The 16,594-nt window shown below is 29.3% G+C and overlaps 1 protein-coding gene across 1 annotated transcript; it reads right to left on the bottom strand.

Moving 5' to 3' along the window:
- Positions 1 to 15,250: 15,250 nt before the first annotated feature.
- LOC145038984 (non-specific lipid transfer protein GPI-anchored 26-like) lies at positions 15,251 to 16,221 on the bottom strand. Its single transcript, XM_078987161.1, has 3 exons — positions 15,869 to 16,221; positions 15,680 to 15,778; positions 15,251 to 15,570 (listed from the first exon to the last, which is right to left on the bottom strand). Exons 1-3 carry the CDS (start codon positions 16,185 to 16,187, stop codon positions 15,458 to 15,460), a joined length of 531 nt encoding a protein of 176 aa, XP_078843287.1. The 5' UTR covers positions 16,188 to 16,221; the 3' UTR covers positions 15,251 to 15,457.
- Between the last annotated feature and the right edge of the window lie 373 nt (positions 16,222 to 16,594).

The raw sequence follows: 16,594 nt of genomic DNA, 5'->3' as shown, positions 1-16,594 counted from the left end.
GTCTCACGGTCTCACAAAATTAGAATGGTCTCAAATGAACCTGAACCTATATATATATATATATATATATATATATATATATATATATATATATATATATATATATATATATATATATATATATATATATATATATATATATATATATATATATGGAAAAGTGAATATACCCTTCAAGGTATATAAACCTAGGTACCCAAACTCATCATATTACATCGTTTTGTATCATATATACAGATTGTAATTGTCCAATGTTATTCTAATTCAACTTCTAACTTGATTTAATTTCAATATTTTTATAAATTTTACCTCTATCTTCTTTTCATTTTAAACTATAATTTATATAGCCTAGTAGACGTTCGGTATAAAAATGTGATGTAAGAGAAAAATAATAGTGAAATTTCGAAAATTTTAAAAGGAAAATCAAGTTAGGGGTTGAAATTTAAGAACATTATAATAAATATATAAAACAAAACGACGTATTATTAGGGGTTTGGGTACCTAAGCTTATATACCCTTAAGGGTATATTCACTTTTCCCATATATATATATATATATATATATATATATATATATATATATATATATATATATATATATATATATATATATATATATATATATATATATATAAGTTTATAACCCGTGTGAACCACGGTTAGAAATTTAATTAAACTTTTAAAGTAAAAATTCAAGAAACTATTAATTAATAATTTTAAAGACCTTATTAATTAAGAGATATTTTTATTTATATATAAAATTATATTCGTTGATTCAAATAAATACGTAAAATATATCATCTTATAATTTGTATAAATTTTATTTTATTATAATTTGTATAAATTTTATTTTATTTGTATTTTAATGTTATTTATTTAATGTAATTAAAATGAGATTTAAATTTTGAAATTTAAAATTTGAAATGGAGAATCAATAGATTGACAAGTGTCATGATATTAATTACAATGTCTACCATGATGACACATAGCAAAAGAACTACTCTTTTATTAGTATATATATATATATATATATATATATATATATATATATATATATATATATATATGTATGTATGTATATATATATATATATATATATATATATATATATATATATTATTGCTAAATTGACACCTTTAAAATCAACTTATAATAAACTATTATTCATTCCGTCTTAATATTATTGTCCACGGACAAAAAACACATAAATTAAGAAAAACATTAATTACCACTAACTTTATATAATAAAATGACAGTTTTGTCCTTACTTTGCATTTAATGTTCCATTAAATGCTTAGTTGGTTAAGTAATGATGAGGAGGTATTTTGGTAAAAATGTTATTTATTTTTAGAAATGGATTATTATTTTGGGACGAACCAAAAAGGAAAGATGGATTATAATTTTGGAACGGAAGGGGTATAATTTATTTTTTCAGAACAATGCAAATTCAACCATTAAAAAAACCTTAAAAATCAAATAGGGTGTTTTTGTGAAAAATAATGTGTTTTTTTAGCCAATATTTTTGAAAATAAATTTAGGGTAAATTACACCAATCGTCCCTCATGCATATGCCAGAAAGCGTGTTTAGTCCCTATTTTTAAAAATCAACTCAGACAGTCCCTCGTTTGGTTAAAAGTTACACACCTCATCCCTCCAGACATAAAAAGATGATTTTGCCCTTAATAATTTCTTTTTAAAATTTTCATTATATATATATATATATATATATATATATATATATATATATATATATATATATATATGCACCGACCCACCCTTCCCTTTCCCTTTCCTCGGTTTCCTTCCCTTTGTCTCATTCACTCTCGACAAACACCAAAGAAGCTCCTTCTCCTCTTCTTTTTTTTGGCGACACCAACCGCATCTACTCTTTCTCTTACTTTCTTTTCTGAGTTCCAGAGAATAACATCAGAATCTGGTGAATCAGTCACTCCATAGGTTCGATTTTCAGGTGAAGTAACTAGGCTACCATCGCAACCCACCGAGCTCTATTTGTGATGCAATGATCGGATGAGGAGGGTGTGGAGATCAGGACATGAGAAGAATGGTTTGAGGAAATCCAGGGTTTTGTCATTGATGGTAGTCCTGAAGCCACCGATATGGCCATCGGTCTACACCTAAATCCCTCGTTGGAGTCGTCACAACTGTCGGAAACCTGCAGCTCCTCCGGCATCACCACATATCAGCATGAGCACTAACTCCTTTGGCACCATCACCTGTCACCACAAACCCATTCCCCTTCTCTTTCCCCAATGACCATCGAAGCTACCAATTTTAATCTTTCACGAGTTCATGACATCTTACAACAATCGAAATCAGGTCCAAGGCGAATCCATCGAAATAAAATCAAACTGAACTTGAAACTTAAAATCAAAATCGAAACCTTCATCACTTTCAATTTTTGGATTTGAAAAGGACGAAGAAGGAGGGAACTACCATTTTCATCGAGTTCAGTCTATTTCTCTCACTGTATCGTGCTACATTTCCCTCTCACTTGCCATCTATCTTCATATCTCATCAGACACATATGTATGTGTGTTTTCTATTACTATGTTATCTCCGATCAGTAATAATAGTGTGAGGGTTTGGAAGTGAAGGAGGTAGATGGGTTGGGGGAACTAAGAATATGTGTTGAAGAAGAATGTGTGTGTGTGTGTGTGAGAGAGAGAGAGAGATCGAAGGTGGTTGTGGACTTGTGGTATTTTGCAACGTAACTGAGAGAGATAGAGATTAGAGAGAGTTGTTTTTTTTAAGTTATAAATATTAATAAATAATATTATATTAATTAAAAAATAAATATCCATGGGCATTTTAGTCATTTCAAATGGGGCATGGACGACATTTGCAACAAAAATGCATTTAAGGGATGAAACGTGCAAGTTTTAAGCAAACAATGGACGATCCGAATTAATTTTTGAAAATAGAAACTAAACATGTTTTCTGATTTGTGCACCAGGGACTATTAGTGTAATTTACCCACAAATTTAGTATAATTGAAGAAAGTGTTTGAGAAGTTGGAGTATGTCTAACATGACCCACAAAGAAATGAAGAAAGAAAGGAGCTTTTATGTCTAACTTGAAGGCTCTTGAGGTAGGCCTAGATCAATTCAGCAAGAAAGGCTCCCTTATTTCGAAGAGAGTCGCTAAATTTGATAAAATAAATTCTTTATATTATTATTAAAATTTCAAGGTGAAGTGGCTATCGGAAGGAATTAAATTACAATTTTCCTTTTCATGCTCAATAAAAAAGAAAAAGAAATAGGATTCGATAGGTTGTAAAAGCGGTTATGATCGATGGTGATTGGTGATCGGCTAGAAATTTACAAATTTAATCGAAATGTTAATTGCTTTTTTAAAAAATAGTAAAAAAAATAGTTTATTCAGAAATTAGCTAAAATAAGAGATGCCTAGACCTCATCCACTATCCTCCGGCTGTGAATTGTCTTCTTTGACTGCGATTTTAGCCCAATTTACGGCTCATAGTTTGACAAAAATAGATATTGTTATTGTCACCCCATTTATCCATCTCAAAATCATTTTCAAAAGTCAAAACCCCTCTTTAATTGCTTTAAATTTTAGGGAAAATGTCTCTTGAGGGTAATTAACTTTTACGTTTGTACTCATTTGGTTCTTTTTTTGTATTCAATATACCATCGAACTTGTTGTTTGTATTCATCATAACTCTTTTGACCGACTTTTGACCTGTGATAGTCGGTCAAAGGGTTATGGTGAACACAAACAACAAGTTCAATGGTATACTGAGTACAAAAAAAGGAAAGAGACCAAATAAGAACAAACTCAACAGTTGGTTACCCTCCTGAGTCATTTTCCCTTTACTTATTTACCGCAAATCTCACGTCAACTCCTACTGATATTGATGATTTTATGAGATTCATTCTTGCTTCTCTTCAAAACATAACCCACGAAAGAATACTATTCATACATTTACAACTTTGTAATGCACTTGAATATTTATTAGGGGAATCTTGACTAAGCAGACACATTTCATGACTACATTTACATTTCCAATCGAATGATTTATCGTATCATGGATTCTAGATAAGTATACAAACGAGTGGAATCACACGTGCTGTGATTTTTGAGTTTAATTAGTTTTAAGATCGAATTCATGGGATGAGATACAACATCAATATGTACAATATCATGCTGGTTTTGCAGACACATCACCATAATATACCTTGAGGTAAACGTTTATGCTCATAAATATAGCTCTCATACACAATCATGTCATTTTGAAGAAAGGTGTTGACAGCTCACCACAGTATGCATAGCATAGACCATGTTTTAACGAAGTTACCCCTCTGAAATGCTCTTCATATACGTTATAGCCAAAGAAGGTTGCAGTCTTTGATAATTTGCAACTTTAATTTCATTTAACTTTTCGGGAAAAATGACTCAGAAAGGTAACCAAATGTTGAGTTTGTTCTCATTTGGTCCATTTCCTTTTTTTTGTACTCAATATACCATCGAACTTGTTGTTTGTGTTCACCATAACCTTTTGACCGACTATCACAGGTCAAAAGCCGGTCAAAATGGTTATGGTGAACACAAACAACAAGTTTGATGGTATATTAAAAAAAAAAAAAGAACCAGATGAATACAAACGCAAAAGTTAATTACCCTCAAGAATCATTTTCCCTATATCTCAATTTGAAATGACATTTACTTATCACCCCACTACCCCCTGCTGTTTTTTTAATAATTATAAACTTTCTTCTTTCTTCAACTATTGATAATAATGTTTTTTTTAATTAGCTAATAATTTTTGGAAATTTTTTATTTTACGTTATATATATATATATATATATATATATATATATATATATATATATATATATATATATATATATATATATATATATATATATATATATATATATATATATATATATGAGGGTTCAATTGAAAAAAAAGGTTGAGAATGTGGGAATCATTCTCAGCTACTCATTTATTTTTGCCGCAAAAGTCTCTGTCGTACCAGCGGAAATGAGAAAGGAATAGATATGTGTTTTCCAACAAAATATGTTTACTTAAACTATGCTAAGAATTATCTTAATATATACAAAATCATAGTTTTATTATTATTTTTTTATTTTTAAGAAGCTATTTTTATCGAAAAATGATTTTTAAATATACCAAAATTCATGATTTTTTAGTCTCTACAAATAAACATCCATATTGATATAGTTTTAAGATAAAATAAAAAATTAATTTTTTTTTATATTTTCAGCTAGCGTTATTCATAAGTGAATAAAAATAAATCAGATTTTCACTATAGTATTTTCATTATTCACTTATGAATAAAAACTATGATTAATTTTATTTACAATTGAAGTATCATTCATATATAAATATAGCATATACTAAACATAGTATATTCATATTTAAATATTAAACGATGCATTCACTTGTGAATATTACATCCTATATTCACTTGTGAATATTAGATGGTATATTCACTTATGAATATTAGATAATATTTTCATATCTGAATATTACATGGTATATCATATGTTAATATTACATAGTATATTCACTTGTGAATATTAGATGATATATTCATTTATGAATATTACAATGTGTTTTCACAAATATATATAATTTTTATATGTTATTCACATATGAATAACATACAGACTTGCATATTTGTTTTTTTGTTTTAATAATCATATACGGATTCAGTTAAGAAAACATATTCATATATGAATATAACGTAGTAATTTAGTTTATGCATTTCATCAAACAGTTGGAGTGCATACGATTTAACTTTTTTTAAAATGTTAAAAACATGATACTTTGACCATTTAAATCTTATAAAATAGTAGATAGATAGAGAATTATATGAAATTTTCAAAAAAAAAAAAAAGACAATTTGATCTTTTTCTAACCTTAATTTTGAAGTTTTATTTGAGAATCGATGTTGAATAAATGATATGAAGTGGATATTTTGTTGATTATCGATGATGTTGATCTAATAACATTGGGAGTATAATTAATTGTAAATGTTGAAGATTTGATCGTATTCAAGCAGAATTGAAGGCTTGATTAAAAGAACCAAAAATAAATTTTTGTTGTTAACTGTTGAATCGTGTTGATAAACATGTTATTGACGAAGATTGATGATTGATTAACACCGGATGATGTTGATGATGGTTTAACTGAAGAAATCTGGATAATTGTTGAAGGTTGGAGGAGAAATTTGGATGACGAACGATCAAAATTTCTATACAGTTACGTATTTAAGATTAAAAGTTATTATCATATTTACAAGTTTGCCACCATGTCTTTTATGCTTAGATTAAATGAGTGGCTGAGAATGATTCCTCCATTCTCAACCTTTTTTATTTTCTCAATTGAACCCACCTAAAGGTTGAGAATGGGGGAATCATTCTCAGTCACACATTTATTTTTACCGCAAAAGCCTCCGTCGTACCAGTGGAAATGAGAAATGAATAGACACGTGTTTCCAACAAAACATATTTCCTTAAACTATGCTAATTGTTACCTTAATATATACAAAAACATAGTTTTTTCATTTTTTTTTTAATTTTTAAGAAGCTATTTTTATCGAAAAATGATTTTAAATATACCAAAATTTACGATTTTTTATTCTCTACAAATAGACATCCATATTGGTATAGTTTTAAGATAAAATATATATATATTTTTTTATATTTTCAGCTATCGTTATTCATAAGTGAATAAAAATGCATTAGGTTTTATTACATTACATTCGTTATTCACTTATGAGTAAAAAGTTTGATTATTTTTTTTTTTTACAATTTAAGTATCATTCATCTATGAATATAGCATGTAATAAACATAGTATATTCATATTTAAATATTGGATGATACATTCACTTGCGAATATTAACATAATATATTCACCTATGAAAATTAGATGATATATTCACTTATGAATATTAAATGATATTTTCATATGTGAATATTACATAATATATCACATGTGAATATTATATAGTAAATTCACTTGTAAATATTACAAAGTATATTCACATATGAATATTATAGGGTATATTCACTTATGAATATATTTACTTATGAATATTAGAAGGTATTTTCACAAATATATATAATTTTTATATGTTATTCACATATGAATGACATACAGACTTGCATATTTGTTTTGTGTTTTTAATAATCATATACTAATTCAGGTGAGAAAACATATTCATAAGCGAATATAACGTGGTAATTTAGTTTATGCATTTCATCAAACAGTTGAAGTGCATACAAGTTAACTATTTTTAAAATGTTTAAAACATCACGTTATCAATTCCAAATCATCATATACTTCCGATTTCGACTTCAGATGCGACATCCTATGTCTGATCTGTTGGATTAGTGTCTAAGCCCGTAACCATATTTGGTAAGTACTTGACCCGATTGTGCATGGTCCTTTTGGGTTGCTTTCACCAAAGAAACTTGACTGGAGAAATAATAAAGAAAGAGGTTATTATGATTTATTAATATGTTATAAGAATAATATATTAAAGGAGAAATCATATTTTTTTAATCAATATTGGTCAATAATTAATTAAGAATTAATTTTGTGATCAAATGTAATTAATTAAACTAGAAGGGTTGAATTGTAATTATGTGATAGTTACAAAATAGGGCAATGGTTATCCTTGATATGGGTTGGACGAATTCAAGGGATAAGATATCCTTGAAATCGTCCAAAGGATAAAGGATAAGGGTTTTCAACGCTTATCTTATGATTGCTTGGTGGGCAAGCAACTAGATAAGAATAAGGACTGAAACCTTAATCTCTACACCTATATAAAGACCCCTAAGGCCATAAGAATTGGTCCATGCCTTCCTAAAGGGTTCTTAGGGCCGATTTCATACCTCCTCCCTCTCTCTATTGTCTCTCCATTTGCTCTTGGTGTTTGTGAGCCATTAGAGGTACTACACTTGTGGTACTTGCTTTCAAGACTTAGGGTTTGAAGATTTGAGTTGTTATTGCAATATAACAACAAAAGGTATGTAATCTAATCTACTATATGAATTTCGAAAATACTAGAGCATACTAAGGTTCCTTTATATGTTCATAATGTTGTGTATCTAATAGTGAAAACATAGATCCAATTCTAGGGTTGCATGCACACATATGATTGTTTGTATAAAATCCATCAGTGGTATCAGAGCCTTTGGTTAACTTGTTTTCAATTAGTATTATACAATTGTATGAATTTGACATATTAGGGTTTATAGCCAATAAACCCTAGGAGGCTAGAATTTCGAGATTAGGGTTTCTAAACCCTAATTTGCGAAATTTTGAAAGGGTTTTTAAAATCCTTTCCTTATGCCTCAAGATTTCAAAATCTAGGGTTTGCAAAACCCTATGATTTTCGAAATTAGCTTCCTTCCCAAGATAAGATCCTGAATTTTAGGGATTTGGATTATCTCATATCTTGTAATTATCCTTTAGTGGTTATATATGGTAATTAAAGATTTTGAATTATCCTATCCCATGATTTTCGAAATTTAGAGGGATTAAAAGGATTAGGATAAATTAATTGTTTAATTTGTAATTATCCTTTATGATTTAGATAATCCCTTATGATTTAATAATTTAAATTAATAGTTTAATTCAAGATAATTATTAAATCAAGAGTTTTAATATTTAAAATTTTAATTTAAATAGTCTTAAATTCGAAAATTTTAAAGTGAGATTAAAACCTAATTGTTTTGAAAAGTTTCAAAAACTTGCCTTCAAGTTTTGGAATTTAAATTGTTTGATTAAAAGTTTAATTTTGAAAAATGTTAAATTCTAAAACCCTAATTTTGAAGAGTTCAAATTACACCCTTATGGTTTTATTAAATTAATTAAGTGTATAATTAAAAGAGAGTTAATAAATCCATAATGATAGGCTTTATATTTTATTAAAAGTGTAATTTATAAAATTTAAACCACCTAGTATTTTAAAAGTGTAAAATACACCCTTATACTATATATAACATTAAAAGTCTAATATTATATATGTATAACTAAAATGTTAGTCTTACCGTTAGTAGGCCTCATTCACGAAGCCGATCTATAAGGGGGGGGGGGGGGGGTATAAGGTTATGGCCTATAAAATGGTCGTTTAATGGGTATCCACTCTTACCCACCGCTTCCTTGATTGGTGGAGGGTTGTTAGCCGAACGGGTAGGATGGGGCAATCCTCTCTTCATTAATAAATATAATGAATCTATGTAAAGTAACTAAACGATTTTGCTAATTCCCAATCCTAGTTACTTTAGGTAAAAGTGAAATTTATACAATCCCATGAAATTGCACTTTGCACCCTTTCTAAGAAGTTAGTGGATCGTATGTGGTTAACCGGCACACTAATTGGTTCTAAGCAAAGGTAGCAAAGGGTGACTATTGTTTGTCATATTTCGATGGAGCGTGTGTGGTTTACCAGCACATCGAATAGGTGACTGTAACAATGAGGGCACCGTGTATATTTGCATGGTTATTCATACCCACTTTGTGATCCTCGGCATCCCAGCCACAAACGAGAAGGGCATATCAAGATTTAAACATGCCATTGAAAAGTTCAATGAATCTTAAAGAAAATCTAGGAATTCTTAATACATTTAAAACTTAAGCCTTTATGTTTTTTTTTTCATGGTGAACAATTAGTGAATCGTCATTCACTTACCTCCAAATTATTTGCATGTTGGATAACGACATCCCTCTTCTAATGTGTAAATAATGTTGTTGGATCCTAGCCTTAATGTCTCATTTGGGTGTTTCATTAAGGATTCAATCAACTAACTTGAAATTTCTCCCGTTTTGTAGATGTCTGACTCTAACCGTGGTCTTCCCGAATCCCAAGGAAAAGGTGTTCCTGTTGAAAGTAAAAGCTTGTTCCAAAGTGAAGGATCAATGATGACTAGCTTGATTTCACTCCCTCCTCCTCCTCCCGTTGTTCTCCCCGACCCACAAGATCGAAGATTTGAAAGGTTCAAGATCACCGAAACCCTATTGGCAATGGAACACGAAGATGGTAAACTCGTGTGTGCTCACGTCCTAGAGACGAAATCACACATTGATAGGTTGATTATGTTGGGTGCGTCTTTTCCCAATAAGTTGGTTGTGGACTGGGTTCTTTAGTCACTCCCTAAATTATATGATAAGTTCAAAAGAGAGTATTATATGATGGATCTTGACGCGACCCTCATTGACTTAACTTATATGCTTATTGCTACTGAATCAGAAATGATTTGGTGAAGTAATGGAGAATATTTGTCTGGTAATTGAACCAACCATGCTTCCATGGACATTATAGAAGAACCCACCTGTTTCTACTGCCAAGAGAAGGGCAAATGGATACGAAGCTGCCCAAAGGACCTGAAGAGTCTAAGAGATGAGAGAGTCAAGAAGTATGGCTCTACTTCAAGTATAAAATCCACTATCTAACTCCATTAAATTCTTATTCTTTATACATAATGTGATAAGATTACATTTGAATGTTTTGCAGGATTAGAGAAAAAAGAAAGGAAGTTTGATGGAAGAGCAAGATGAGTTTGATCACGAAGAAATGGATTACGATCGCATGGATTCAAAGATCAGATTTTGAGCTTAGGAAGTTATGATAGATTTGTGTCGTGACTTCACAGTACCTTGTGATTTTGTGCCGTGACTTCACAAGAGAATCACTGAATAGAATATTAGAATTTGACATATTCTAAAAGGTGGCAAGAATTTGGTATTCTTACACTAATTATAAAGATTGGGGATTGTGAAATGAGTTTCATTTGAAAAGTTTTAATTGATCTATTTCACAAAGTATGGACCATAGGAAACCAAAGTGTGCATGCTTGGAGCATGGGACAATTGTGGTTATGATTCGAGTTATAAAGTTGATTATCTGAAACGTTAAACAATGGATAATGAGTAATCAATATGGTGATTAAATAAAGGTGTTTTATTTATACTCACAAGTTTGGGGTCATATAAGATTAAGTATTATCATTGTTTTTCTCTTTGCATGTTTTGACTTCCAGAATAATTGAGTTTATTAAGAATAATAGAATTATTCAAACGGTCTACAGTCGGTCATACGTTGGAAGTAGGTATGAAAGAAGATTGTCATGAATTAGTTTGTAGATTGTCTAAAGTGTATTGGACATAGCAAAGGTTTGATGCAATGTTCATGAGTACTTATGAATATGATTTTGAGCATTGGATTAAACCCACGCTCACCTAGATTGTTTCATGAATTTTGTCACGAGCGATTGGTGAGATGATAATATCTTGTATTCTTGAAACCAAGATGTGTGAGTTGTATCTTGCGAATCGGTTGCACATTGATAATATGTAAACGTACCAGTAACTTGGTGTTATAAAACTTCTTGTTGTGTGTGATTTGGTGAGTGAGTGCAAGCAAGCATTGAGTCGAAGTTTATCCATTCCTTTTACCCAAAGAGGGATAAAAGCGATATATGTGGGCCCCTCGATGATTTAGTGATGACAAACATAAAAGCTCGGCCGGGCTTGGGCTAATTTGATTTGTTCAATTAGTCAGTCATCGTAAATCAGAAATCGGGAAATAATACATAGATTGAGAGAATGATTTCGATTCATGTCTCACGTCTATACGATATCTAGAATGGAGGAGTATATGATCCCTTATCTAAAGGATAGGTTACTGATAAGATCAGAGTTCGACAGCGTCTTTGAGAGCTACGATTGCTAATCGAGTTGTACTTACATTTGTGGTTACTAGACTTATCCATGTGGGAGACTGTTAGATTAGTGTCTAAGCCCATAACCATATTAGGTAAATACTTGACCCGATTGTGCATGGTTCTTTTGGGTTGTCTTCACCAAAGCAACTTGACTGGAGAAATAATAGAGAAAAAGGTTATTATTATTTATTAATATGTTATAAGAATAATATATTAAAGGAGAAATCATATTTGTTTAATTAATATTGGTCAATAATTAATTAAGAATTAATTTTATTATCAAATGTAATTAATTAAACTAGAGGGGCTGAATTGTAATTATGTGATAGTTACAAAATAAGGTAATGGTTATCCTTGATATGGGTTAGACGAATTCAAGGGATAAGATATCCTTGAAATCGTCCAAAGGATAAGGGTTTTCAAGGCTTATCTTATGATTGCTTGGTGGGCAAGCAACTAGATAAGAATAAGGACTGAAACCCTAATCTATACACCTATATAAAGACCCCTAAGGCCATAAGAATTTGTCCATGCCTTCCTAAAGGGTTCTTAGGGGCGATACCTCCTCCCTCTCTCTATTGTCTCTCCATTTGCTCTTGGTGTTTGTGAGCCATTAGAGATACTACACTTGTGGTACTTGCTTTCAAGACTTAGGGTTTGAAGATTTGAGTTGTTATTGCAATATAACAACAAAAGGTATGTAATCTAATCTACTATATGAATTTCGAAAATACTAGAGCATACTAGGGTTCCTTTATGTGTTCATAATGTGGTGTATCTAATAGTGAAAACATAGATCCAATTCTAGGGTTGCATGCACACATAGGATTGTTTGTACAAAACCAATCATGATCGACTTCTCATTTTGATTTTGATTTCCGAAAGTCCGATTGGGAACCTGTGAGTACCGATTCTGAGTCCTTCAATGTCGACGGTGACTACGAGTCCAGAACTCCGATTCCAATTTCATGAACAACGAAGAAATTCCGATTCCAACTGATATCATTTGCGAATATGGGAAATTCCAGTTCCAAATCTGTTATGAACTTTAACAAATCGATGAAATTGAAGAATTTGGGTTGCGAATCTGTCTTAAACGGTGAATTGATTAACACTAGATGACATTGATGATGGTTTAGTTGAAGAAATCTGGATGATTGTTGAAGGTTGGAGGAGAAATTTTGATGATGAATGAACTGTTATCGAGTTCTCTATAGTTACGTATTTGAGATTGAAGGTTATTTATATATTTACAAGTTTGTCACCATGTCTTTTTATGCTTAGATTAAATGAATGGCTGAGAATAATTCCCCCATTCTCAACCTTTTATATATATATATATATATATATATATATATATATATATATATATATATATATATATATATATATATATATATATATATATATATATATATATATATATATATATATATATATATATAAACTTTTGGTTATATAGGGTGACAAATATAGTCACGATATTTATTTAGTTATTTATTTAAAGTGTTTTTCATAAATTTTTGACGTATAGATATCGGACAAAATAATCTTAAATGAATTTTGACGTATGGGGAGAAGCTTGATATTTAAAGCATTTTACGACAGCTACAAAGAATTACAAGAGTTGTACTACAAAGGTGGTGAAGATGTCAATTACAAGCTGCTGATGCATAAACCGTGCATCAGTTATTTGTACATTCGAATAAATCGTGCATCAGATACGCGATTTCCTACACTCCACCTTAATTATCAAACAAAAAGAATTAATTCGTATGGCAGCGAATCAAAAAGAAGATTTTGTATTTATCCTTAACCCAAAAGGTTTTGGGTTTGAATTCAATTTGTATGTCAAAAAAGTATATACATGATTTGTTCCTTAATTAAAGCTTAAATTATAGTAAAATCTTCCTCTTCCTATACTAATAAAAGAGTAGTGTTTTGTCATGTGTTATCATATTATACCTCTTAATTAATGTTTTGTCATTTATCAATTTATTAGTTTTCCATTTTAAATTTATTAGACCTCCTTATTAATGTGATGTTATTTGTCAATGTATTTATTCTTTATTTTAAATTTGACTTTTATATTATTATTTTCATTAATTCACAAATAAAAAATGTCTAATATATATTAAAAATTAATTTTACATATTTATTTGAATCAACGATTATAATTTCACATAACTAATAAAAATATCTTTTAAATAAATAATTTATTTAAAATAATTGATTAATAATTTTAAGTTTTTACTATAAAAGTTTAATTAATTTTATAACCGTGGTTTCTACGGGTTATAAACTAGTATATTAATATTAATAAGTAAAATATATCACAATAAACACTTATATATTTATTTACAAAAAGATAAATACCCATATTAGGTCTTTTTTTTTTTTTTAAAATTATTACAAAAAGAATGTATCAATATCATTGTTAAACAATAAAGATGTATTATGATTATACTAATAAACATACAAAAAATTATTTCTTTTATATATATATATATATATATATATATATATATATATATATATATATATATATATATATATATATATATATATATATATATATATATATATCGTTGCAAACTCTAAATATTACTTCAATATCTTTATAAACTTTTAATATCACGTGCATATTTTTCTAAAACTATAAAAATTACATCAATATCCAAAATCATATTTTAATTAAGATTATATCAATTTTTATTAATTTTTTTTATCTAAAATTCAAATTATATATTAGTTTACCAATTTACCATTTCCTAATTAAATCACTAGGCACCTTCAATATTGACATCTCCTTCCGTTCGTATTTGATCTCCATCAGTGTTGTCTTCTTCAACTCCAAAAGTGCTTAATTTCGTATCTTCTTCGTCACAACATACATCATCTTGATTAAATTAATTTTAATCGGTTTGCATAACCTTAAAAGCACCATAATTCATTCAAAAATTAATCTGTAAAACCTTATTGCAATATCCTATGTTTGACTTTTATCAAAATCAATAGACACGAATCAGATTATATATATTTATTAATCGCAAAGGGCTTCTAGTGTCCCTTTCAAATCGAGTCATAGTAAGTATTAGTTTAGGGGTAGATTATATATATTTATATTTATCGGTTAAAAAAAATAGGAAAAAGTAAATTGGTAAATTAATATATAATTTCGAATATTAGATAAAAAAAATAATAATAATCAATTGATATATATAATCTTAATTAAAATATGATTTTGGATATTGATGTAATTTTTACAGTTTTCAAATGATGTACTATTAAAATATATAAGGATGTTGAAGTAATATTTAAAATTTGCAATGATATATATATAGAATTTTCCCTTTTATTTTAATTTATTAGGAGTTGAAAAGCCCATAAAAGTCTCATCTTAGGAACAAAGACTGCAAAAAATGAGGTGAAGTTGAGCTCTTACGGTTTATAGAAGAAAACAAAACAATGATAAGAAATGGGAAATAATGATACAACACGTGACGAATTTGAAATTGCTCACAAATTTTATAAAAGGGAACCAAATTTCACCATACAATACAAGTGGAGACTCGTGGAAGAAACATCGATTACAAATACTCAAAACAACATTACATGCTTAATAGATAACATGAAAAGACAACAACAAACAACACATAATTGCAAACACACATCATTTATTTTTTTTATAGTAGACTCAAGACTTCAAGCCTTCAAGGTAGAAAACCTACCATAACCACAATACTTGATAAGACCATGTGGTGCATATACTTACGTAAACAAGCAGCATCAGATGTTTCACCGGTTGACATAACTTGTTTGGATCCTGTTTACATATCATGTACAAAAGTTAATTTCACCACGTTGGATTTGCTTTATAGTTATATATATCTTGTTATAAGCATAATATATATAAACATCATATGAACTCATACCTTCGAAAAATATGCTGACTGATGAAGGTCCATTCAAGTATTCACCATGTGAGTGTTCGGGAGATCTAACTGGAGCCATCACTGGTGCATTATTTCCACCTAATTATATATAGTATCAAATATATCATTATAACAATTAATAAGATAAACATGTGAATATATACAAATCTATCAATACATTATACATACCACCACATCGACTAACAGGTGGGGTCTTCACATTGCATGAAGCTGGAAGTGCTAATGCGATAGTTTTGTTGATACTGATTCCTAGTGACGCCATAGTGCTACCATCAAGGGCATTGCAAAGGCACTGTGGTTGTGATTTAACAACATTTGCAAGAGATGAACAACAAGAAGAAGATGGTGTTTTGGAACTTCCCGTAACATAGTTTAGACATGGAGCCATTCCAATGAGAACATTCGTGCACCCTGATTGACCCATCGAACCTTCCAAAAACAGTGATAGTAGGAAAAGTGATAACGCAAGATTACTAGTGAAACCCATTTCGATATCTATCAAAATGAATTTATTTCTTTCCTTCAATGTGTTGGTGGTTTTAAAGGCAAAGAGGATTATCAATTTGGTTTGTGATTGCATTAATTAATGATGTAGCCTACAATTTGACCTTTTAGCATCCAAATTGCAAATTGCTGATCAAGCATGGTTGATAATATATAAAATATTTTTAAACATATAGTATGCAAGTTTTCTATACAATGAATATTTTTTGTGATAGTGTCTAAAATCAAGTACTATGGCATTATCCCGAAAATTTTCAAGACAAAGCTACGTTTTTGGTCGCGTAAATAATAATATACGGAATACTGATTATGATGAGCAAGTTTCTCATTCAATAACAATCGATATTGATCAGTTTTACTTTTTTAAATATCATAAGTAGAGAGAATATG

This window comes from Lactuca saligna, chromosome 4 (assembly GCF_052625555.1).
Source record: "Lactuca saligna cultivar CGN05327 chromosome 4, ASM5262555v1, whole genome shotgun sequence".
Lineage (NCBI taxonomy): Eukaryota > Viridiplantae > Streptophyta > Magnoliopsida > Asterales > Asteraceae > Lactuca > Lactuca saligna.
This window is presented reverse-complemented; position numbering and strand designations above follow the sequence as displayed.

What these genes read in the sequence shown, in the direction of transcription:
- LOC145038984 (XM_078987161.1), bottom strand. Translation starts at nt 16,187, where the DNA reads ATGGGTTTCACTAGTAATCTTGCGTTATCACTTTTCCTACTATCACTG. An exon ending in ACCTGTTAGTCGATGTGGTG is followed by an intron (nt 15,779 to 15,868) that starts GTATGTATAATG and finishes ATATATAATTAG; the next exon opens with GTGGAAATAATGCACCAGTG. An exon ending in AGTCAGCATATTTTTCGAAG is followed by an intron (nt 15,571 to 15,679) that starts GTATGAGTTCAT and finishes ATATGTAAACAG; the next exon opens with GATCCAAACAAGTTATGTCA.